The following is a 24,932-nucleotide window of genomic DNA, read 5'->3' on the forward strand; positions in this document are numbered from 1 at the left end:
GGGTAAAGTGGCTTCACCACTGTGCTCAGAGTGTGGCGTCATAGAAGATGTTGAGCATGTGATGTAGGAATGTGTGCGGAACGAGTCCGAGACATACAATTATATAAGCAAATTTTGTATAGTAATTAAGGAGGTTGGATAAGCTAACAGCGTTTTGGCTTATCCTACTTCTGAAAAAGCAAAAGCTTTGTATAAAATAGTTAACAGTGCTTTAAGAAAAATACTATAGCTTAACTTCAGGATTTGTATAAGTACACACACTTATTTGTATGAGTCTTTCATCGGGGGTGGCATTATCATTCCCTGATAAAACCATCTGTAATAATAAAAATATAAAAAAAAATATATCTATATCCATATATCTACTACTCTGGGCGTCATCCCACTTGCGTCAGACAGAGTACTGCGGGGCGGAAGGCAAGCAAGAGGGAAACCAGTGCCCTATTTTTCCCTTAAAAAGTAGCATGGAATATGCTGCACCGACAAGAGCGTGGCTCTTAAATTGATGATGATGATGAGATATATCTACCCGGTGGGTAACAACACTAAGCCACTGCGTGGATGAGCCATCCGACGAACATGACCCGCCCAGCTGTATTGCGGCCACATCGCATATCTCAAGCATTATAGCGCCTGTACGGATAACTTCAGTGCTCTTTACTTAGTCACAAGCGGAGTCCAGCCCTGGCTTGCAACATTATCTTGTTCAGGTACAATAGAATAACCATCTAACGTCTCGTAAAACGCTAAACCTACCCAACACTTAAATGGTACGTACGCTTTATGTCAAATGCATTGCAAATTACACTTCGAAGACGATACGCTACACAATTTAATTTAACACCCACCAAAGTTCAAACTATACATCTAGAGTCAGAATTTGTAAAGGTTTTATATCAAGCCTTTTATAATGAATTCATACCGTTTATTCCAATTGCTCAAGCTAAGCTAATAACATTCATGTTTATCTACATGTTTCAATAAATATTTTAGTATAGGTATTTGCGATAGGAGATTCTTATGTTCGAATTTATTCTTCTCTTCTATCGTGTGGGATGTGAGGTGGAGTACCAACCTCATCAACCTTCATATCAGGGTTACAATTGAGCCGCCAAAGGTCCCTGACATGGCTCATGTAACGACTACTTACTTACATCAGTAAGTAGTAACCGGGACCCACGGCTTAACGTGCCTTCCGAAACACGGATCATCTTACTTTCGGACCATCATCATCGGAATCAGATGATCAACCTGTAATTTCCTAACCAAACTAGGGAACACAAAGTAATTTTTGTGATATGCCCCCACCGGGAATCGAACCCAGGACCTCCAGATTGTGAGTTCAACGCTCAACTACTGGACCACAAAGGTCGTTCGAATTTGTTGGCAAAGAATAATGGTACGTGGAAAATATTAATTTATCAGATCAATTAAACTGTAATAAGCAGGATGATAATGATGATGATGATGTTAATCGTTATCATCGGCAAACATAAGTCTACTGCTGGACATTCATTTCAAGGTGCTCTACTGACCCGGTGTTCAATTACAGTCCGCTCTATTTACCAAGTAGAACGTAGTTCTATACCTTTTCATTTGACCATAATAACAACGGTATTATGCCCATCATTAGGCACAGGCCAACAGCACAGTCCTTATATGTACTAAAAATATTGCTTATTGTTCTCATATCATTTTAACACCTGATCATAAAATTAAATGCAACTAAACTTAAAACCCTCGTTTAACGTTAATGGTTAGTCCATATTTTAAACAATAAAACTATTGCGGTATTGTTTCGTGCACAAAAGGCAATTATTTTAGGCGTCTATGTGAATTCCAGGCAGGAGGTTAATCTCATTAGTAGATGGGTGATTAGAAGAGAAGGACCTTTGTATGCGGTTTCACACAGTGTCGTGACGCGAGTCGCATGCGCGAAGCTTGTAGCTCACCAACTCGCCACAATGTTACCATCTCACTGTTTGTAAAGAAACAGTTTTGTAACTGAAATAATCTCAGCTGTAAAGTGTGCGAGCGCTCTTATGATGGCTCAGACTCATTCATCAAGTCTGCACTTCTATGGCGTAGGCCACTACTTTCGCACGCCTTATCGTCTAGGTATATGGTTTAATTTCTTAGTCATTTTAATTTCCTAAGGCGATTGTAAATAGTTTTAATACAGCCTCATAGCTACTGTTGAACATAGACATCACATTGTTCTACATAATAAGGTGCTGGTGTTTCTGTAACAAGGACTGTCCTTGTTATTAGATTTTTGGCACGTGTTGTAAATTAAATAATAATTATACAGAATTTTGAGAAATATTTAATTTTGAAAATCTATCTTTATATAATTTGGGTTTTATCTGTATTAATGCCATTATAATTTACTCGTTTGTAATAAATTTCCAACATAACGAATTTATAAGCACAAAACGGCCATGTAACATAATCCGACGCGACCGAGAGACAAACAAAGCCATATAAAGTTACAACCTACCTACCAGATCGCAAGTTCGTACCATAAATTCATCATTAAGCACAAGAAGATCTTCAATTAATACGATTCATTGTACCATTAGCCTTTTTTGTTCAAAGATACAAATTAAGGTTTACATTAAGTCAATATTGAGATCTGTTCACGCTGGGTACTGTGAGTTTATACACTTCTATACTCGTCATTCTGCATCTAGCGATAAATATAAAACAATATGACGTTACTCATTAGGTGTGCATAATTTTGATTAAGTAATAAAAGACAAAACAAATCCTTCGCGCATAACTTGCTTATTAACCTCGATAAATCCATCTTTACATGAAGAACTCATTTTTTCAATCAAATATAATCTTTGCTCCTCAAAATCTTCCCTAGTTGTAATGATTATAATGCTCTCCATGTGTTGCCCGTTTGTTAGAACCACTCCACGCATGATATTTAGCTGAAGCCTGACATTTTGGTGTGACTGCTATCGGGGGATTACTCACAGCTATGTGATCGTGTGGCATTAACATTAACATTACCTACATTCGAACAGAGGACAGAGGCACAATCCTCGCAATAATATCGCTAGCACTCCCAAGATGAAGAGTTCGTGAAATAAATGATATATTTGTAACATGTAATTTAATAGGCAAAATGCTTTTCGACCTTTGACACGTATCTACTTGCTTAATGTTAGTCGGTGGCGTCGTCTCGATGCATCTGAGCGGCATCCCGTCGCCGTCGGCAGATTAAATTGAATACAAATGTAACTATCGATGGCCAAGGTCCGGCCTCAGGAGATTCTTATTGTAGGTATTAACTGGACACAAACTACTTAAAAATCCATCCAACCGAAAGCTGTAAAGTACCTAAACATTGACACGTGCCAAAAGCCACGGGTTAGGCTCTTGCAAAATCTAAAGATCACTGGATTCATATCCGGTTTTGATGTTTATGCTAATTGAAGTTAGAAAAGTAATTTTAACCTCGGGTCACATAGCATACCTACATATTAATATAATAAAAGTCAACATAAACTTTACATAATACATCTTCTTGTGGAATTAAATGAATGATTGTGCATTTAAAGTCATGAATATCAATTAATTGGCACTTTATTTATAATTATAGCCTGTCGAACTTGAAGAGTGTTGTGATATGAAACAGAGTAACAATGTTGATCTGTGCCAAATACTTAGGCCAAATCCTGTGTCATCGAATTAAGGTATAAATGTCAAGCGTCAGCCGTAAGGTCCCGTTTGACCTCTGAGCAGTCATCATGGTGGGGCAACAGTAACTGCACTAGTAAAGTATGAGCTTGGATCGTTGTGGTTCGTCGCAAATGCTAAGGTCACGCCCCGCAGGACCGCATAACTTCACGACAAGAGGTGAAGAGCAGCTCTGTCACATCACTCCGTTATTTATTATTGGACATATTATACGTCTTCGAGACAATTACTTATATAGTTTTATTATTCATGAAAGTCTAAGGGTGGTAATAATAAACTAATTTCAGCTTCGATACTGTCCTCAAGATCATGTCAATGTGACAGTTCTCATATAAAAACAGAGGCTTGAGCATGATCTTGAGGGCAGTCTCAGCTGAGATTCGTTTATTAATACCACCCTAATAATGGAACAATATTTGGAATTTCACATCTTCATTTATTATTTGACTTATTGCTTCATAAATCTCACGGCAACGCGAAGAAATTTTACATTAATGTTCAATTATATCATCCAATTAAATTCTACCAGTCGTAAGAGACGCACAGATAGACAGGAACCGTAGAAGGTAAATCATCCACTCCAGATGCAACCCTGAGGTTGCCAACAATCCTCAGATATGAAGGACCGAACCCAGAGAGAAAACAATTATAAGTACATATAAATGAAAGGCCGAATCATTACTCAAATATCTAGGAATGATATAAATGATTTCGAATTCGTCTCTTGTCTTGTGCCACCATGAAAATAATGCCCATATAAGTTGAGCACAAAGGAGCTTAGAATCTTGAATAAGGATAACATCTACCGGTCCTATAAATTATTTAGATGTCTTTTGCAAAAAAGTTTTATATCAGGGACCGTAGATGTAGGTAGCTTAACGCATTTAATTTTAGTTAATTTTAACGGAAATGAAACGCGTTTTAGTTTAAAATATAAAGAAGTTTATTTATTTTATTTTTTATCTCACAAACTACTTAAGTATCTTTGCGGAAATGTTCCAATGTCACGTGTGTGAAAAAAGAATAAGCGTACTTTATATATCGGTCTCTCTTCTAATCTTGAAGATTTTGAAGACAAAAAGTAAACCTGCTCTAAACTTATATTAAACTTTACTCAATTATTTTTATATTTAAATAATTACTTAACTGCTACAAAGCAGGAATCCCTGCTACAATGTTTAGTTAAGGTATTTTCTGGTTTTTTTTTTGTTTTTTTTTTTATTTTTCTTTGTATTTTCCATTTTTATGTTTTTTCAATAAAACATAATAAATATAATAATTTAATTTGTATAGCATGTTTTATGCGAAAAAGAACTCTACGTGATCAAATATGTCTAATAATTGTTTTAAATACTATCAAATGTCAAAAAAGATGTTCATTTATAACAAATAAAGGTTAATTTTCCGCCAATGAACATGGTATTTTCCACACTTCCCGACACTCCTCGTATTATTATGTTATGAAGGTGTGATCTAAGTGGGGTGCTATAGGTGCGGCGCGGACGCCGATCCGGAGTTTCAGACCGGTTCAGTTCAGTTTCTCTAATCATTTATGAAATAATCAGTCCTGAAAAACTGTAGTAACATAATCGCCTGAGGTACTAATCTACGAGTAATAGCTTTACTGTTACTGTTATATGTACGTTATTAAAAATTGACACGTATTCTAAACTCATATTGGCCCCGATTCCTGCAGACACCTCCTAATTTTGCTTTAAGTTATACCTGTCATTTTCTTATCCGCCGAAAAGAAAAGGGACGGATGATTGACAGCTCTTAATTTTAGGAAGAATGAGTAAATAAATGAATGAAAAGGTTCGCCCGGGAACCAAAAAGGTATCTCGCTGGACTGTAAACCGCTTGAAGTGTGCTGTCAACATAATACTGACGGGTTATTGGCTAATGTAAACGGTTGTTTTAGATTTGTGCTTAAAATTGACGTGTGTTCCATAAATTTTATGCTTGTCGATTACCAGTCCCATTCCTTTTCGGCGGATAAGAAAATAACAGATATAAGTAACTTAAAATAAAATTAGATGGTGTTTACAGGAATGAGCACCACTAACTTATATATTAAAATTAGGTATTGTCTTTGTTTTGTAATGAAACGGCCTGTGTTACACTTTCGCTAAAATAACAAAATGCACAAGCAACCCTAACGAGAAAGCAGAGCTCAATCACTTCTGTTTTTCATCCTTAAATGGATTTGATGACTTGCATAGTAAGGGGTTATCACACTAAAAATACTAAACTAAAAGATATAATAGTAATCAAAACAATCAACTATCTCCACAATCAAAAGACAATCAAGTAGGCATTAGATAACAAATAGCATGAACACCAAAATAGTTTTAGCTGAGGATAGAAAAGGTCGTTGTGGATATCAATCTTCCCAAACCAGTCTTCAAATTACTATAAGGTTGCGTAATCAGATGGACCACGCGTGGGTACAGCTCCGTGAACCCAAGCGACACCTATAAAATCCAAGGACACAACACACGATCCGTCTCTCATCGATTTATTGTTCCATTAGCACCCAAATGATCGTTCAAATGAAATTTAAATTTTATAAACCTTTTACGGGTATTTCCAATCATGATCGTAGGTAGAATGTAAGTACGCTTCAAAAACAATCGTTTCATTTAATCGCACTTACGTTACTTACTTAAGCAGGGTCATTGTCCTTATAGAACTCGTAGCCTCGTTATATTTCCAAAAACTAATAAATTGTGTACAGATTCCATTATTCGAACGGAATATAAATCATCATCCCCTAGCATTATCCCGTTTTTCACAGGGTTCTCTTAACCAGCCTGAAGATTTGACAGGCCCAGTTTTTTACAGAAACGACTGCCTGTCTGACAGAACGAAACATAAATAACCAATATAAATATTTTTTGACATTTAATAATTTTCTTACTAAACGCTCTTATAACTAGACTTTATTGCGAAAATATTATAATTACGTTTGCATAAAATGAAGCTAACTAATAGCAATTTTGAATATCATGTAGGTATATATTATATTAAAAAAGAATGCTTTGTATTTAATTTATAGCGCCATAAATTATATAACTAGAATCTCAAGATAACATTTATCAAATTATGAATTTATGACGTTATAAAATTTAATTGTTACTTAAAGTGGCATTTGATGGAAACGAATTTAAATTTTGCAATCGTAATAACAATAATTATAATTATGCTCAAAATTATAATTTCACAAATTCCTGTCAACATTCTTGTTTTTAGGGTTCCAAACTTCAAATGGTAAAACCGAAACCTGACAGAATCACTTTGTTTTCCGTCTTTTTCTCGTGAATACATGGAGATATCAAGTTAAAATTAAATTAAAAAAAACTTTTAATTCGTTTTTTTTACATCCATAGTTAGTAAATAACTTAACGAATTAAAATCTGAATCTAAATAATATCAATGACGTAAAAAAATATGCTTCAAGATTTTTAACCCCCGACGCAAAAACGACGTGTTATAAGTGTGACGTGTCTGTGTAAATGTGTCTGTGGCATCGTAGCTCCGAAAGAGATGATCTGATTTTAGTGCGGTTTTTTTTGTTTGAAAGGTATATCAGTCGAGAGTGTCCTTAGCTATGTTTGGTGGAAATCGGTTCAGGTCTTCAAGGTCATCAGGTCGTTTGTTAAGTGTGATAGGAATGTTACACGCTCAGTTTGCTTGCAAGCATATGTGGGACAGGTTATTTTTTGCTTTTTATAGGGTTTAGCATTTTTAACCTTTTTTCATAATAATTGAGTACATGTTTCATATATTTCAAATTGCAATCAAAGCCTGTGGAGAAGATACACCAAGAATCATAAAAAAATGGCAAGAAAAAAGGTCTTACAGGACAGGTAAAGAAAAAATCCAAAAATCGTAATTTTTTTGTTCTATCACAAAAAATATACGTTTTTACGATTACAAAACTAATTTCCAGTTGATAAACTACTCGCGACCAATGTCGATGTATGGAGACAGTAGTTTCACAACGGCAAAGTTAAAGTTTCGGAACCCTCGGTTAGTCGGCGCTAGTCGGATTTGCACTTGCCCGACGTTTTGTAATGACGTTTTTATTTCATTTTTCTAATAATATACTTGGTGTGAATCAGCTCATCACCTTAAATTTTGTTCTATTTTACTTATATAAGTAATGCCATTGATTAGTCGACATATTGTTCCGGGGCATGCGAATGAGTTTGAAATTGAATGCAATTCAAACGACTTTCAATAAATAGAGTTGTTAATCCTTCATCCAATCTTCATCGAGGTAATTAATGTTTTATTGAATCTGTGCTACTATTACGTTTTTAATTATATACATTTTCCATGAGTGTTTTCCACTACGCGTTGCCTGTAGTTTGTTTATCGCAAAGCAAGAGTTGGGATTGTGTGAATTGATTCTCAGAGTAAATTTACAGGCGTTTGGTGAAAAAGAAAACATACATGAAGTTCTATACATTTCCTTCTGACGGAAGATCTTTAAACAATAATTAGTATGGTATAACTATAATAGGAACTCTGGCACTAGGCTAGGGAAATCTAGGAAGAACAGGCTCATATTAGGCGTGTCTTCTTTCTCTACATGTATATATAACTTTTTCTACACGCATACTTTAACCTAATGGGATAGACATAGTTATACATTGTCAGGAGACAATCTTTCTTTTATTAAAGTGCGTTTGACCTCGATCCAGCCTGGTCTTAAGCAGCGATGTGGTTTAAAATGGAGCACGCAAACTCAAATACTGCCTCTGTTCCCTAATGAATACATATGAAGCGCATAATGTCATACGATGTACCTGATAGTAGTGGCCAACCATAGGGGCTTGGGCAGATCACCTGTAATGATGGATCATCTTAGAAATGACTCAATCTCTCTCAGGTTTAATGTCATGGCCGGGAAGAAACGCGTTTATGTTTCTTTGAATTATTTAAAGGCCTTGATTACCTTGAATACCGAAAAACTTTTTCGAGTTGGAGATTTCCATACATGTCAAACGATTGTGTGAATATAAATATAATAATATTTTACATATTTTTTGCTCATCTAAACATATCACATTTTGTCAGATCTATTACAAATAATTTACATATTTGAATTTATTACGTGGTTTTCGAATGCTTTCAATTAATTAAATCGTTGGTCTAATTTTTATGTAAGTATATACATAGATTTCCACTATTCATACATACACTCAGCATATTTTTAGTGTTGTCAAATAATTCTTCACAACCTACAATGGAGCGGCTTGGTCGGGTAAAGGTCTACTACCATATAATTTTATGTCATGGGTCAATGTTCTGACTCTAAGAGATAAATTTAAATTTAGAATGAATGTCTTATCGATCAGCCAACGAAGGAAAGAATAGAAAAAAATATATTTCAAAATTCAGCTTTATTTACATATTTTCACATATTTACGTAGTCCTAAAAGATCACAATTTTGGAGTATTTTCGTTCGGTATTTTCATGGAATTTGAAGTACTTATATAATACTAAGTGAGATTTTTTGTAAGGGAGTTTCTTAGTTTATTGTCTGGGGGCGTTGCGAGCGATGTAATCGAGTGCGCGGGCGATCTGTGCGGGCACGGGGGGAGGGGTGGGGATGGCGGCGCCCTGAAACAAAAGCACATTATGTTAATACATTATGTCATACACGTCGGTATTCTAATTTTAAATATCTTTTGGGCACTTATTCTTATTTCTGTAGCATTTTGAGCAGCTAGATTTTAAGATTTAAGTCGACAAAGACAAAAAGATAATAACAAAATCTACACGCCTGTTTTACTTTTATTTTAATTCCTTGAATGTACTGATTTTCCATGAATCACCTATGACAAGAGTTACCTACCGCGTTTTACACATTATTTTACATGAATGACATATTTCAGCCAAAAGTTGCTACATTTTATTGAAATTTATATCAAAATGCGAGCAATCATTGTAATAATACACTGTTTGGCAATTACTAATAATAGCACAGTGTGATGACATTTTGGTTTCGCGTTTCAAGTTGCAAATTTATAGCTTTTACATAATATATAATAAAATTATATGTATACAGTTCTGATTCCGTTACGTGACATCATTCGTTAAATACATTATCCCAAATCAGATTCGCTTTTTATGGTGATCTTTACGCTTTTCTGACAGGAAATTAACATAATTATCGCTTTTCATTGCTAAAATATGTGAGTGAGATTGTAAACCTTTGAACTTGGGGACAAATGTATGCATCGAAGACATTTCCGGGAATGGCCAATAGACGTTTGAATCAAAAACTATTCTATTGCTATGTAGCAAGCAAGATTTATTTCCATTCTCGAGGTCAACTTTTTATAGAGCAAGGAAGATTTAGTTTACCCGTCATAGGTATGTTGTTTAGATCTTACCGCATAGCTTAGGGGTCAAGTTTTTAAAGTAAATTATTTTAATACTAAGTTCTAAGGAATTCTGCCGTAAGCCTAGAAATAACGTATCTAACTGACCACAAACAAGTTTACAGGAAAATTGCAAACGATACTTAATTTGGAAATGGAACCCGTCATTGTTGTCAAGCCGGGTCCATTATATATGCGAAAGATATAAAGATTTTTTTTCCATACCTGGGGTTGGTAACCGTTCTCGTCAGCGACGTAGGTGATGGCGACGGGGACACCCTCGGGCGAGGTCCAGGAGAAGGAGCCCTGCGCTACATCAGGGATCACGGGGGGGTTGCCGCCGAAGTTGCGGGGTGTGCCTTGCTCTTGCGCAGCGATACCGTTGTCAGTCTCGTAGCTGTTTAATAAAATGTAATTACATTACTTAACATCGTAAATATTTGTAACTTCGTGCGTTCGATCTGATGTTACTTGTTTTGTTCATAAGACATCTTAGTAATAGTTTTGGTCACACTATGAAAGAGGTGCTTTCCAACGAACTCCAGCGTCATTATTTGGGTAAAAAAGATGTTAATAACGTCTTGAAAAATCGATGAAGAAATTTTTAGTTTATATTGCATTTCTACAGCAGACAGAAATATCAAGTAAAATTATGAACTTACAAGTAGGAGTAGCTGCCATCAGGGTTGACTTCGTTTCCGTACTTGACGATGTTGGTGGAGCGGGCATCACCGTTGTACCTGGTGACGGGTACTGGGGCGGGCTGGCTCACGACCACGGCCGGGGCGGGCTTGTACACGGCAGGCCTGACCGGCTGCGATCTGAACGGCTGCTGCGGTTTGGGGAAGCTGCCGAAGCTAGAGAAGGCGCTGGCGCGGTTGAATTGGGCGCTGGCCGCAGCCACAACGCAAGCTAAGACTACAACCTGAACACGGAAGAGTAAAATGTAAGTATTTACACTTATCGTGAGATGATTTATGACTTTGATTATCAACAGTTTAGTTCATAATTTTAAGCTAGGTAAACGCCAGAATATATTTAAAAAGATTTTGAATACATTTTATATTTTTGAAAATTTTGTTCTTGCTGTATTTTGTTTTATCAGTGTTAATATCCGCTAACAATTTTACTTACGGCGAATTTCATGGTTAAGACTAGGCTAGCTTGGATGATCTAGTTAGAATGCGGATAAAAAGTCCGCGCAAGCTTATTTATACAAATCACTGGTTCCACCCACTTTGCCGCGAACTGCAATAACATTTAAATAATTTGGCACTGGCCAAGAAATTATTCTTCAAATAACACTAGAGCCATCCGATACCTATTAGTCATAATAAGTATGGATGATATTAACAATATCACATATCTAAAGCAGATGCATTAATGAATATAATTAGTAATAGATATATAAATATTATATTTCTGAGTGAAAACTCACTAAGAATTTGTACTTTTTATTATTATTTTAGCGCTTATTAAGTGATTTAATAATGTCAATTTAACAAGTTTATATATACGCCCAACTTTTTAAATTAATATATTTTTATCGATTAGAAAAATTTAGAATCTAAAACAAAAATGGACTTTAAAGAGGCAATACCTACAGGCCCTTTATATAAAGTAAGTATCATCGTATAATAATTTAAACTTAATTTTGTCTATAAGTAGATAGAATTTATAATCCAAATAGCAATGAACCCGTATATTTTTTATTCGACAATCTGGTTATATCCAGAAAAATAAACTTGTATAATTATATTGCCATCAAAATAAATTACCAATTATGTCTTTAAAAGTTTGAACTGGCTTCTATAAAATGTAATCTTAGGGACCTTCTTCACAGCACGATTGGATAAATAAATAAAAATAAAATAATATTATTAGGATCATCGATGTGCGGTTTTAAGGTTCAAGGTGAGGTTGCCAGTATTAGACCAGATGGGACAAAAAGTTCGACGTTTGACCATTTTTGACAACGCCCTAAATTTCATAGACTATACTCAACTCGTCACTTGTTTCAATTTCGTGCGAATTTCATAGCGCCGTGAGGAAGCTCGCGAATGCATTAATATCGTATTTAAATCAATCTGAAATCAGCAGGATACTTATTAATATTGTAATTTTACAATTCCTATGTTCAGTAGTGGACTAATAATGCCGATGATTATATTGACGATGTGCAAAATTGATATTTTTGTGAGTAAGTATTTCATGCTTTGAACCAGCTTTTTTTTTTGGATGGGTTAACTTTCTGATGTAAATTCATAAACTTAATTACACAAATAGCCTTTATACGTCTCACTGCTGGGCACAGGCCTCCCCTCAATCTACCGAAAGAGTTGTGTTCCATAATCTCACACTCCACCACGCTGCTCCACTGCGTGTTGGTGGAGATGTTTGGACTAATTACCTGCGACCAACGGCTTAACGTTCTATCCGAAGCACAGAAACATCTTACTTTTCTGGTCAATCAGGTGATTCAAGTCTGCAATGTCCTAGCCAAACAAAGAACAGTCGTACAAAGTGATTTCTACAATTTCGGAATCGAACCCTAACCTCCATACCATGAGCCCGACACTCTACCCACTAGACCACGGAGACTTAAGAGATTAAAACCATCAGTAGCATGAAACCCATTGATGTATAATAATGTTACTATAGTAATAAAATCAAACCTGAACAATTTTGTCAGCGGAATATGAAAACTGACTAAGTCGAAACAGACGACTTGGCCAATACCTATAATTCTACCTGCCTGGTTTCTGGTGTTTCTTTTAAGTTTTAATTGATGTCTATATTTTAATAACTTGGCCGTGTAGGCTATTCATCCTTGTCAAATATAGTGTGTTGCAAACAAAGCCTTGTAAGTCGAAGCTTCAGAGAAAGAATGTATTAAACTTTATAATTACTCCTTTGATTTGAATATTGCAAGTTCATATTAATATTTATTATCAATAAATCTATTAGGTCTTGAAAAGGTTAATACTGGATTTAAGTCTTTCTAATGCAAAAATCTTGAAGCTTAAAGGGAGGTTAGGTTAATATACCTTGTACTATTATTATTTGTACTATCTAATAATCCTACAAGTGAAATTATTTTACCACACTATGTACACACACACACCTATGACCTTATTGTAATATTTTCACACAACAATCACTTACCCATTGTACTGAAAAGAGACTTGCTATCATTTTTTAAAGAAGATTTTATAAAAGCTGAAAAGTCTTGCGAGTTCCGACGTAAATTATCGTGTCACTATTTTTTTTATTATGAATTATTAGAATACAATATTACTTTGTGTACAGTACAAAAATAACGCTCAATTTCTAATGATTTACTTATATGTATTATTCCATTCTCTTCGCGTCGTGCAATATGTGCCATATGTCCCTCACAGACATGATAACGCTGATAGTGATAGTAATTGAAATATGATCCAAATGAATTACAATTATTACAGATCACCCGTTCATACTCATCTCTTTTCCATAACTATTATAGGGACCGAATTGAGTAGTTTCTTTTGTTCATTTAAAATTAATAATTATGTAATCTAATTTTGTATGTCATGTTGCGTAAAAATAATCCTCTGCGTACCGCGCCGTGCTGCGGCGGCTGCTGACTGCGATACAAGTGTGATGTTATGTTACTGCGGGTTGGCAGAGGTGTCGAACGAGTTGACAATTTATCAAGAATTCAAAGTACATTAATACTCTCTCTCTCTCTCTCTTGGGTCGAGGATAGTGGTCAGCATCAGGGAGACACCCCACGGCCTGGCAAAACTATAGCACCTAGAACTTTATTGATTTCACGAGACCTATTTAAGTTTTAGTCAAATTCTATCGCCGGTGAAAAAAAACAATATACATTAATACTAATTGACACCAAATTTTACATTTGTTAAATGTTATCAAATCGAAATTATCACTTTTTATACATATGTATAGTGTAATGTAGACACAAATATATTGTGATACCTAAATATCGGTTCGTCATATAGACTGGCAGCATTCTCCGCCATGCGGCACCACTGCGGGTTGGCAGAGGTGTCGAACTAGTTGACAGTTTATCAAGATTTCATGCCGCACCAGAAGACCAGCAGCTTGACTTAACGTAGCGAAAACTGTTGGGTTAGGTTAGGTTAGTGTTAGTATAGGGTTAGTGTTAATGTTAGTAGGTGTTCAATACTCTTCAAGCACGGGAGAACCGGAAACGAAAAAAATTTGACGGCCTTCCATCTAATTTCTGACCGCACCTGAGTAGCATTAAGAGTGAATTTAATATACTCGTATTCTGGGCTGTTCGTTGAAATATTATTATTAGATTTGATTTTTGATTTGAGAAACTTAACCTTGTTAATGGGATTCAATCCGCCACCACCACTGGAATACCTATCTGCTTGCCAATAAAACAATAAATATACTTAATCGTAAAATATATTAAAACGGCAAAAAAATATGCACTGAGTAATTGAGATATGAACAGAAATCCGACGAGTACAATACAGGCACATTAATACTGATTGACACCAAATATACCATTGATTGGCACTGACATTTGTTAAATGTTATCAAATAGAAATTATCACTTTTTTATATGTATACTGTAATGCAGACATATTATATCTGTATTTTAAAATTTCCTCATACTTATAGCAACCAAGAAATCGTTGTGTTTACCATTATAGGTATAAGTCTTCTTCTTCTATCATGTGGGTTGTGAGGTGGATTACCAACCTCATCAACCCTGGTGTCAGGTTTACTATTGAGCCGCCAAAGGCCCCTGACATGGCTCATGTGACGACTACTTACTTACATCAGTAAATAGTAACCGGGACCAACGGCTTAACGTGCCTTCCGAATCACGGATCGTCTTACTTTCGGACAATCAGGTGATCAGCCTGTAATGTCATAACTAAACTAGGGATCACAAAGTGATTTTTGTGATTGGTCCCCACCGGGATTCGAACCCTGGACCTCCGGATCGTGAGCCCAACGCTCAACCACTGGACCACGGAAGCCGTTATAGGTATAAGTAATGTCATTGGCTCTACTATAAAACCGACACAAACAGACAGAAAAATATCAATCACGAATATTAATCACCCCTATTCAGGAGAACAGACAACCTGCTCTTCATTCATCCCTTGTGTGCTCTGTGGTTGATTAGGTCGTTTATTGATCTAACAACCTTGACGACATAGTTACTATTACTACACTTGATATTGGAGATTGGACTCTATACCTTCGATCATGTTAGGTGTAAGATCAATGACGGACGTCAGTAACCCTGGTTAGGGTTACTATTGACCTGAAGCCCCAGAGATTGGAGATTGCAGTGTATTACAACGCAACGCAAAGCGAGTGAACTATGGATCTTCGCTTTGTATTTAATTTGGGAGGGCAGCGATCTCCCTCTGTTCCACATCCACGGCTACGCTTTGTACTTGTGCGATAAGCTGACGTACTTAAGGTGTAAACAGCTAAAGGACTCTGTCTTACTTTCTCTCTTTCTAAAACACTGAACTCTCCACAATTATGAAAACTGCCGAAGGAAAGTTTTGGATGAGCTTCAGTTAGTGTTTGACAGAATGTGACTGTAAATAAAAAGCTGCTAAGCAATTCTCAGAGAAACAGAGACACGTTTTTGTACCAATGTTACTTTTGTCTGATTTTATAATTAAGTAATTCATATTACCATCGTATATACACGCCAATAGTAATCAAAAAACACAAGATATTTTTCACAACACGTGTATTAGCTTGATTATTATTTTCTATATTTCTATTAGTAGTTTTTTACAAAGTCAATCTGAGTCGAGCTTTTTTCTAGATGGTCAGTGACCGATTCTGAATGTGCTTAATGAATGCTATCTAATTGTGTATGTTTATTTAGTTTCTTTTCATTATAATGCATTTATTCAATACGTAAATAGCTGTTCATGGCATGTCAATGACCGGAGACAAGTGTTCTAGTATCTTCTTTTAATAACTAAAATAATGTACTTTTTGTTAAAAATTACATTTTTGACGAAGCCAATAGTGGGTACCTAGTTTTTTTATTTATTTTAAATATGATGAGGTAAATATTTCTTGTAAGATCACTAAATAATTTCTTTGTTTATTTAATGTTGTCTTTTATACACTATTTCCCAATATCTACGTTTTAATTAGTCTCAAATTAATACTTTATTATTTTATAGTTTATCGTTACATGAGCCATGTTAGGGGCCTTTGGCGGCTCAATCATAACCCTGACACCAGCGTTGATGAAGCTGGTTTTTCACCTCATAACCCACAAGATAAGAAGAAGAAAAATACTTTATTTCCAATAGATTTATGATGGCTGCGGTATGGTAGCTTAGCCTGTAGCCCTTGGGGACGTTGCAATTAGCAGATATAATAAAAATACATACATACATACATACATAAACTCACGCCCGTAATCCCTAATGGGGTGGGCAGAGCCACAAGTAATCAAAGACAACTTGCAGCCACTGTTGATACGATGTCGTAAGCTGGATATGATGAACCTTATGGTGATAAGGGATCAGCCTATCGCCCATAACATTAGTCCATCATGTTATAGGACACAGCCCCTCTGTCGGTTTTTACGACATGCCCGGAAAGACAAGCAGCCCGGGAAGATAATAAAAATACACAAAAAATATTTAAATGATATTTATTCACGGATACCGTGTCGATCTCTTTATATTAGGTTCTTTAATTGAAGGTATTTTACAACAATTACAATATATTATATTACATTTGTACTAAAACATGTTTTGTAAGGTACTAAGGTGGGTAGTTGTGTTATGTTGAAGGTTTTCACTTCTTTCTCTGGGGAGGGGCGTTTCTGGCGAGCCATTCAAGCGCGCGGGCGATCTGAGCAGGCACCGGAGGAGGGGTGGGGAGAGAGTCACCCTGTGGACAAATGCATATATTATTAGTATATTTTATATTTTGCTTCTATGCTGTTCTGGGAGCAAATAAAAAACATAGAACACGTTCAGCTGCTTGTCTTCCCGGGTATGTCGTAAAAACCGACAGAGGGATTGCGTCCTCTAACATGATGGACTAATGTTATTTGCGATAGGCTGATCCCTTATCACCGTAAGGTTCATCATATCCATCTTAGGACTACGTATCAACAGTGGCTGCAAGTTGTCTTTGATTACTTGTAGCTCTGCCCACCCCATTTGGGATTATGGGCGTGAGTTTATGTATGTATGTATGTATTAGTATATTTCGTGCATTACATTTTGGGTATACAAATACGCAAAATTACCAGTACTTATGTGTATCGGTATAAACTTGAAATTATAAGTAAAATTATACTTTTAGGGTGTCATACTTTGTAGCCACGCCACTAATGCAATTGCAATGAAATTTGGCAGAATAATTGTCCATAAAATGTCGTTTTAAGTCCACAGTCTCAAAAAAATGTCTTATATTAAATGGCTGGGACAATCTATTTGTATATTGTTTTAAAAACAGTTTAATTTGTGCAAATTTATTAATAAACAAATGTCTAGTAATTGTCTACGCTACTGATATTAGAATAACTGCTAAAATCATAACGCACTTAATATAAAAAAGAAAGGGGAAATGTTTCATAATTAAATATTAGATATAAGTATACGTTTTCTGAAACTGGCGTTCGTTGAAGGATGGCGCTCTTGAGCCATGTCGATGCTATATTTTTTTTCTGTCCGCCAGAATGAACACCAATAATTACAACTCTTTTTAGCAGATGTTTAATTCTACAATCATGGTATAAAAAACCAGGTATGCTCAATCCTACGTCAAGCCGCCATGGCTAGCCCTTTGATGACGTAAGTGTTACCACTGTGTTACCATTACATTGGTATCTCCAACATACCAAAGACGTAAATTTTATTATTGAAAATAAACGAATTACAGACTAATGTATTTAATTAAGTACTTACTTTTACTTGTCACATATATAAAAACATTGGTCGTGGATAATTTATTTTTTTACGAAATGGCAACGCAGTGTGGAATGACGTCAGCTGGGCTAATCTTGTTCCCGACGACCCGATCACTCTAGCCCTAGAGGCAGCCAATCAGCTCGCGACACCAAACACTTCAGGTCCCCGATACCGACCCCGCCGGCGTGGTCGACGATTTCCCTCATTCAGCGCTTATCGCTATCGACCCACTAGGGTCGATTAATTCTTTCAAATATTTTTCCTCTCAGACGACGCCCTGAGCCGAGGTTCGCGCCCAACTGGGCACCCTCAGGCCTGTTGTCTTAAACGTTGTACCGGGTGAGAGCCTTCAGCGCTCCCCATTTGTCCGGCCAAGTAGTTAATGCCATCTGCGGCAAAACTACAATAAGTCACGTCAAAAAAAAAAAAAAGCTAATCTTGAAATTTGAGCTGTCACATACCTGGTTTTCTGATACCATGCCTACAATAATGGTAAAATATTTTTAATTAATTTGACGTGACTTATTGTTAGATTTACCGCATATGGCATCACTACTTGACCGGCCCAATTTAGAGCGCTTGGGGCTCTGATGGGGCCCTGAGGGCTCTCACCCGTCCCTGAGGAGTTTGACCCACTGCGGGCTTTCACTCGGTTCTAATAAAACTGACGATAACTCCGTTATAAACCTGATTTGGCATTACCTGGGGCTGGAATCCGTTCTCATCAGCAACATAAGAGACGGAGATGGGTTGTCCCTCAGGCGATGTGTACGCGAAGGAGCCTTGCGCTACAACAGGGACCACGGGGGGGTTGCCGCCAAAGTTGCGGGGCGTGCCTTGCTCTTGCGCAGCGATGCCGTTGTCAGTCTCAAAACTGGTAAAAGATAAAGTAATTTATATTACGTAAGTGTTTGATGCAAGTATAATGTGAGTGAAACAACATTGATATGATGCTCTCTTTCTAACGGTTATGTTTAATTTTTTTATTAAAATTTTAGTAATAAATGATAATAATTCCAAATCTAATTTATTAAAGACAACACAGATCCATTTATTTGTTAGTACAATTCACTTAACTTATGTTAGTACCTTAGAGAAACCAATAGAGTTGGCTCACTTTATCACGTTGCGCCTGATTGATATACAGTCCGCGTTCTACTGATGATATGAAAACGAATCCAATTTAAAGGATTTTTGATTTTTAAATACTACTAACCCGTGGTTACGATTACGAAAACTCACAAAGTGAAAATTAAACCGCAAAATAACTTGATTCGAACGGGACTTGATGAGAAAACAGCTGCGGATTCAAGTCCGGTCCCAGTCAGATTATTTCAACTTAATTTTCTCTTCGTGAATCCAATTTTAACAAAAAGTAGTCCTTACGCCCAGCTGTAAGCGCCATCAGGGCTGATATCGCTGTCGTAGCGGACGATGTTGGCATTGGCGTCGGCGGAGGAGGCGCGGGGGGGAGCGGCGCGTGCGACGGTCGCGGCGCGTAGCGGCGGCAGCGGCCGCAGCACCTGCCGTCTTGGTGCGCCGAACTGCGCAAACGTGACAGCCAGAGCGGCGACTAAGACAATCTGGGGAGAAATCGAAAATGTTAAGAAGAAATTTCTTGTCCTCTCGTGTGGCTTGTGAGGTGGATGACCAATCTCATCAACCCCTGACATGAGTCATGTAACGACTACTCACAATGAAAGAAAATTGAAGAATGTGTTATGGTATAAGAATATTAGAACACAATGTAGCCCCTTGTTGACTTTGTCGATTGTTCTAGTACTAATATCTATGGAATACATTTTAATAAGCATAAAAAGTAAATTGCAAGATTAGTGTGCTTTAAAGTCGAAAGACCTAGTGTCCTTTTAAAACCTCGATTAACTATTGTATGAAAATCTCGGCGTTATGAGGTTAAGGAGGTTAAGGTTACACGCCTATACAATACAATACAAATGTACTTTATTGCAACAAATAAGGAAATATTAACAAAAGACTCTTAACTAAGTACATAGCAAATGGCGGTCTTATCACAGTTTAAGTCCAATATATTATATTGTTTCTATCCCATGGTTACTTATCGATTTTTACTAAAATAATATTGCCACATTATCTATGTAATTTACATTGTCAAAATGTGAAGGTATTAGGAACCTACAATGGAATGATGAAATGTATATGAGGTTTTTCTTGCAGCTTCTTTTCCATGGCTAAACAAACAGGTTGTTGTAAGAAACTGCAGTAGTTTTAGGCGGATGAGACGTTCGTTATGTAAAAAATGACGATTCAAAGTGTAACTATGTTGCCTACTGAATAAAGATATTTTTAAAATTCAATTTGAATATATTTTTTTACTAAAATAATGTTCTATTTAAAGCTGAAAGGAGGCTAATATTCTTCCGCATCGTGCACGCTGTCAAAATGTATAGTTTGTAGGAAGTTTTTTAAGAAGAGTATTCATTGGATTTCAGCTTCAACTGGAATACAAGGTCTTACGTTTTGCAATGTTTTTGTTTACTGAACTTTATTTAAAAGCCCATTTTTATATCTATCTATCTACTCAGCCAGTATCCACCCACTGCTGAGTATAGGCTTTTTATATCACTTTAGAATAATAGTTACACTCACCAAGCACTTCATTTTGTCAATAGTAGTTCCGATCTGTATCTGATGTAGGTCAATGATGGATATTAACTCTTATACTAATATTCCAAACTATTTACGCAACCCGACATTGATATTGTCATATATTTGCATATAATTTATCAATTAATGTTGATGCGACATTTAGATCCGTCGATCGAAAGCAATGCGTGCTCGTGGGAACATCGACAACATATTAAAACTAAACTAATTCGGTCTATTTCCTCATTAACCTAATTTATTCGTCAAATTCATAAATAAACTTTATGGTTGTTATATTATAAAGGGCGAGTTGTATATACAATGGGTAACATAGTTGGAAATAACATAAAAGTTCCATATAGGGTACAACTCAATTATCATAAAAATAACGTTGATCGTCATAACATTTTATTGGCCACAAAAAATACATGTTAAAGATATATTATATAGGTAATAAATGATATAAAGCACTAAACTGGGTTAAACTGGATTGCTACTTATGGTGGCAACCCTAGTGTAAAAATAAATATTATCAAGCTTATGTTATATTAAAGCAATTCATTTGAAAAGCAACATTGCAATTTAACATTTCCACATATGAAACCAAGTGCGCAATGACAACAAACAAACCATGGTCTGATCTTACCTCTATCTATAAAACTAAGTAATGGTGCTAATTCAAACCAAATATACTTTATTGCACAGAACTAAATTTCAATAATCAGACATAACACATCTAATTCCTGTAAACACCATCTAATTTTGTTTTCTTATCCGCTGAAAAAGAAAGGGTCGCATTATTGACGGCTGTTCATTTTAATGCGAATCAGTGTATGAATGAATAACCCGAGCGAATCAAATAGGTATGGGAGAAATAGGCAGTTTTTATCTTCACTACTTATATGAATTCTTACTGGATGACGAACCTCTATTTTAATCAAAAGAACACGTCACTTAAAGACATATTCTTCTTTTTAATTTATAGACTACCCACCTACTTCAAGTTTCTTGCTCATTCATTATAAGTGCAGAAAAAAGGTCACAGTTCAGATGACAGAATCTCAAACTAGGATGCTAATAAATAACAATATGTTTGCAGAAACACATTTTTAGACGAAGCGTCACGTGTCCATTTATAGAAAGATTTCTATCGGGACCGAGCACGAAGTAATATAAACCTTATCGGAGTAGGTAGACACACAGATTATTAGGAGACAATAAGTGGGGGGAGGGACAAGGGGTTGAGTGTTCAGTGCTATGAAGTCCAAAAATGAACACACAGAACAAAAAAATACGATTGATTTTTAAGTGACGGGCTGCCAACTCAATACCTCCAGACTTCCCCCAAATAACAAGTCCATCCAATTAGGACGTATTATTTTAGTAGACTTTTACAATAAGTAAGCCTTATTGACTTATTGTAGGTTTACCTGAGATAACATTAGCTTCTTGGCCTGACTAATGGGGTGCGCTGCAGGCTCTCCGATGCAGAATTTAAAAGAACTGCAGGTGCCCAGTTGAGCGCCAAATTGATATCTCGTGGTTTCCAGAATTAGTGTCCGGTTATTGGCTATAGGGCAAATATTACATGGAACTTAAACATAGCTGGCGAGGAGTGGGTGTTGCTGTACACCTCTGCCTACCGCTTCGGGGATGCAGGCGTGATGCTAGGTTATGTTATATTCTTGTCTCTAGTTCTGCATACACACACCATGTATGTGACTTTACAGCCATTTTAAAAGCTGCCACAGAAACGCTGTTTGAATCATCTGATAAAGATGTAAAGGCCTGAGATGATGAGTTCTGCATAGAACAACAATAAATTATTACTATTGACAATTTTTATTTATCAATTGATTATGTATATAATTAGTAATAAACAAAATGAACAATACAATATACTCATAAACAATTTGCACAATTTTACATGACACCGTGCTATTTACTGCACTCGTATACTCACATTAAATGGGTTTTTATTTTTCATCAGGTATTAAATCCTTCGGCAGAGGAACAATAAATCAATCAATTTGATAGCTATATTTTAATATTCTATTACAAAAAAAAAATATCAATGTTAATTATATTTGTAGTGAATAAGTAGTCATAATGTCAGTGAACTATAGGATTCCTAGCGAATGATTTATGATGCAACTTGAACGGTATGTTATTCTCTTAAACAGGCTTCTCATTATCAAATACAAAAAAAACATTAATTTATAGCTGTTTTTGGTATAATGTATCTTATGATATTCATCGTAATGCTGATGTTTGAGAGAGATTACAAACCCAACGCCCCTAACACACCCAACTAAAATATACGGAAAGTAATTCCTAAATAAATAACATGCGTTTATTTTCTGTGGTGATAATCGTGTTACTTACTCAGCGGTATTATAATTCAAACAAGCATTTTCAACACTTGTGAATTCTCATAAGTTTATGTTTATGGCGCATACCGTTCGAGCTTTTATTGCAGGTAGACAACGTGTGGGGTTCTGGCGAATAAAAACCTTTTTACTTTTAGTGCCTCGATTCCGCTGAACTCCAGTAAGGTCATCTGAGGGATATTCACCCCATACTAACGGCGTCCGTCATCCAGTAATTGAGCGTTGGGGTCCCGGGTTCGAATCCCGGTGGGGATATATCACAAAAATCACTTTGTGATCCCTAGTATAGTTAGAACATTGTAGGCTGATCACCCGATTGTCCGGAAGTAAGATGATCCGTGCTTCGGAAATCACGTTAAGCCGTTGGTGCCGGTTACTACTTACTACTGTAAGTAAGTAGTCTGTACCTGGCAAGTAAGTAGTTGGCCTTTGGCAGCTCAACAATAAATCTGACACCAGGGTTGCTTAGGTTAAGGTAATCCACTCCACAACCTACACAATAGAAGAAAAAAAACTCAATATAAGCGCATCCGTCTAAATACATCAGATGCAAAGTATTTCAAGTATCTATCAAATAATTAAGGAATAAAACGACAGTCATAAATAGTTTATATGTTTAACTATATTATTTAAAAGCATCTTCGAAAAATGTTAATCAATCGTAGTTAGTTATTGAGATTGGGGTAAGTGCGCGCCTCTGGGTTGGAAACCGTTCTCGTCGGCAATGTAGTCGACTCTGTACTTGACACCGTCATCTCCGACGTACTCGTAGAAGCCGCTCGCTCGGGTACCTCCACTGGTGCCAGGAGCAGCCACTGAGCCATTCTCCTCAGCAGCTATACCATTCTGCGTTTGATACGCATAGTGGTAACCGTTGAGATCCAAATCTTGGTCTTGCCTCACAATAGCCGCATACCGGTCAGTGGTATACTGAGTCCTAGAGTACACTGGCAGTCTGTATGGCTGAACTGGTCTCGGCAAAGGTTTAGGAGTTATCGGTTGGTATTTGACCGCAGACAAGGAAGACGCCAACGGTGCAAGCTCGATACTGTGAAATACATGTGAGATTAGATGCGATCCCTAAATAAATTTAGATTTTTTTCCTCATATTCGGTTAAGGTTTAAAACGGAGGCTATAAGTTATTAATGAGTCATTGTATTCTTATACGCCCTCCGAAAAAAAAAATACGTGAGAAAATACCTACATTATTTTACCTGTAGGAACACTTCACATTATAAATCAATAATTTTCGAATTTGTTGTCGAATTCATGATTTCGATCTAAAATTATTATCGTGTGCCTGTGTACACGGTGAAGAAATACATCGCGAGGAAACCCACATATGTGACCTCACCTGTAATTGAGCTGGTTTTTACATCAGTTTGTAAAGTCAGGCAGTGGCTTCTATAAATATTCGGTAAAAACAGGACAACGCCAGGAAAGTGCTGATGTTTATTTTACCTGTCGTACGTGACCACAGGGGCTATCAACTGCTGGTAAGGAGTGTAAGCGCTGAAGAGTGGCTGGTAGGCAGAGTAGATAGAATCATATTTGCCATTCCTTCCGAAGTAGCGCCCGTCGTTCGTATGACGGTACTTCCCGTCGTCACCGCCGTACTTCCCTGGACGATACTGACCGTCATCTTCAGCACTGCCGAAGTTGACAACAGCAAACGCCAGACAAACAAACTGCACAAAATAAATCACAACATTTAATATTACCACCCACTTTACTCATTATCACTGCACTCCAGAACGTGTCAATTGTTTTGATTCAACTTTTTAACTCACCAAAAGCGACTTCATTGTTTCCAAAGCTCTAAAAAAATTCGAATGATAGACTCGGACGCCTATC

The 24,932-nt window shown here is 36.4% G+C and overlaps 3 protein-coding genes across 4 annotated transcripts; all 3 read right to left on the reverse strand.

Moving 5' to 3' along the window:
* Positions 1–9,126: 9,126 nt before the first annotated feature.
* Positions 9,127–13,492, reverse strand: LOC126366777 (larval cuticle protein LCP-22-like). 2 transcript variants are annotated; one of them, XM_050010023.1, is made up of 4 exons: positions 13,273–13,492; positions 10,770–11,032; positions 10,333–10,504; positions 9,127–9,343 (listed from the first exon to the last, which is right to left on the reverse strand). In XM_050010023.1, the coding sequence occupies exons 1-4, from the start codon at positions 13,300–13,302 to the stop codon at positions 9,257–9,259; spliced, it is 552 nt and encodes a 183-aa protein (XP_049865980.1). In that variant the 5' UTR covers positions 13,303–13,492; the 3' UTR covers positions 9,127–9,256. The 2 variants fall into 2 exon arrangements, with proteins under 2 accessions (XP_049865980.1, XP_049865981.1); XM_050010024.1 differs by lacking the exon at positions 13,273–13,492 and adding an exon at positions 11,242–11,362.
* A 3,341-nt stretch (positions 13,493–16,833) lies between these two features.
* On the reverse strand, positions 16,834–20,715 carry LOC126366779 (larval cuticle protein LCP-22-like). The gene is made up of 4 exons (XM_050010026.1): positions 20,691–20,715; positions 19,449–19,645; positions 18,765–18,936; positions 16,834–17,034 (listed from the first exon to the last, which is right to left on the reverse strand). Exons 1-4 carry the CDS (start codon positions 20,700–20,702, stop codon positions 16,939–16,941), a joined length of 477 nt encoding a protein of 158 aa, XP_049865983.1. The 5' UTR covers positions 20,703–20,715; the 3' UTR covers positions 16,834–16,938.
* Positions 20,716–23,746: 3,031 nt separating this feature from the next.
* LOC126366947 (larval cuticle protein LCP-30-like) lies at positions 23,747–24,883 on the reverse strand. Its single transcript, XM_050010291.1, has 3 exons — positions 24,869–24,883; positions 24,540–24,766; positions 23,747–24,125 (listed from the first exon to the last, which is right to left on the reverse strand). The coding sequence occupies exons 1-3, from the start codon at positions 24,881–24,883 to the stop codon at positions 23,747–23,749; spliced, it is 621 nt and encodes a 206-aa protein (XP_049866248.1).
* Positions 24,884–24,932: the final 49 nt, after the last annotated feature.

The sequence above is a fragment of the Pectinophora gossypiella genome, chromosome 5 (assembly GCF_024362695.1).
Source record: "Pectinophora gossypiella chromosome 5, ilPecGoss1.1, whole genome shotgun sequence".
Taxonomy (NCBI): domain Eukaryota; kingdom Metazoa; phylum Arthropoda; class Insecta; order Lepidoptera; family Gelechiidae; genus Pectinophora; species Pectinophora gossypiella.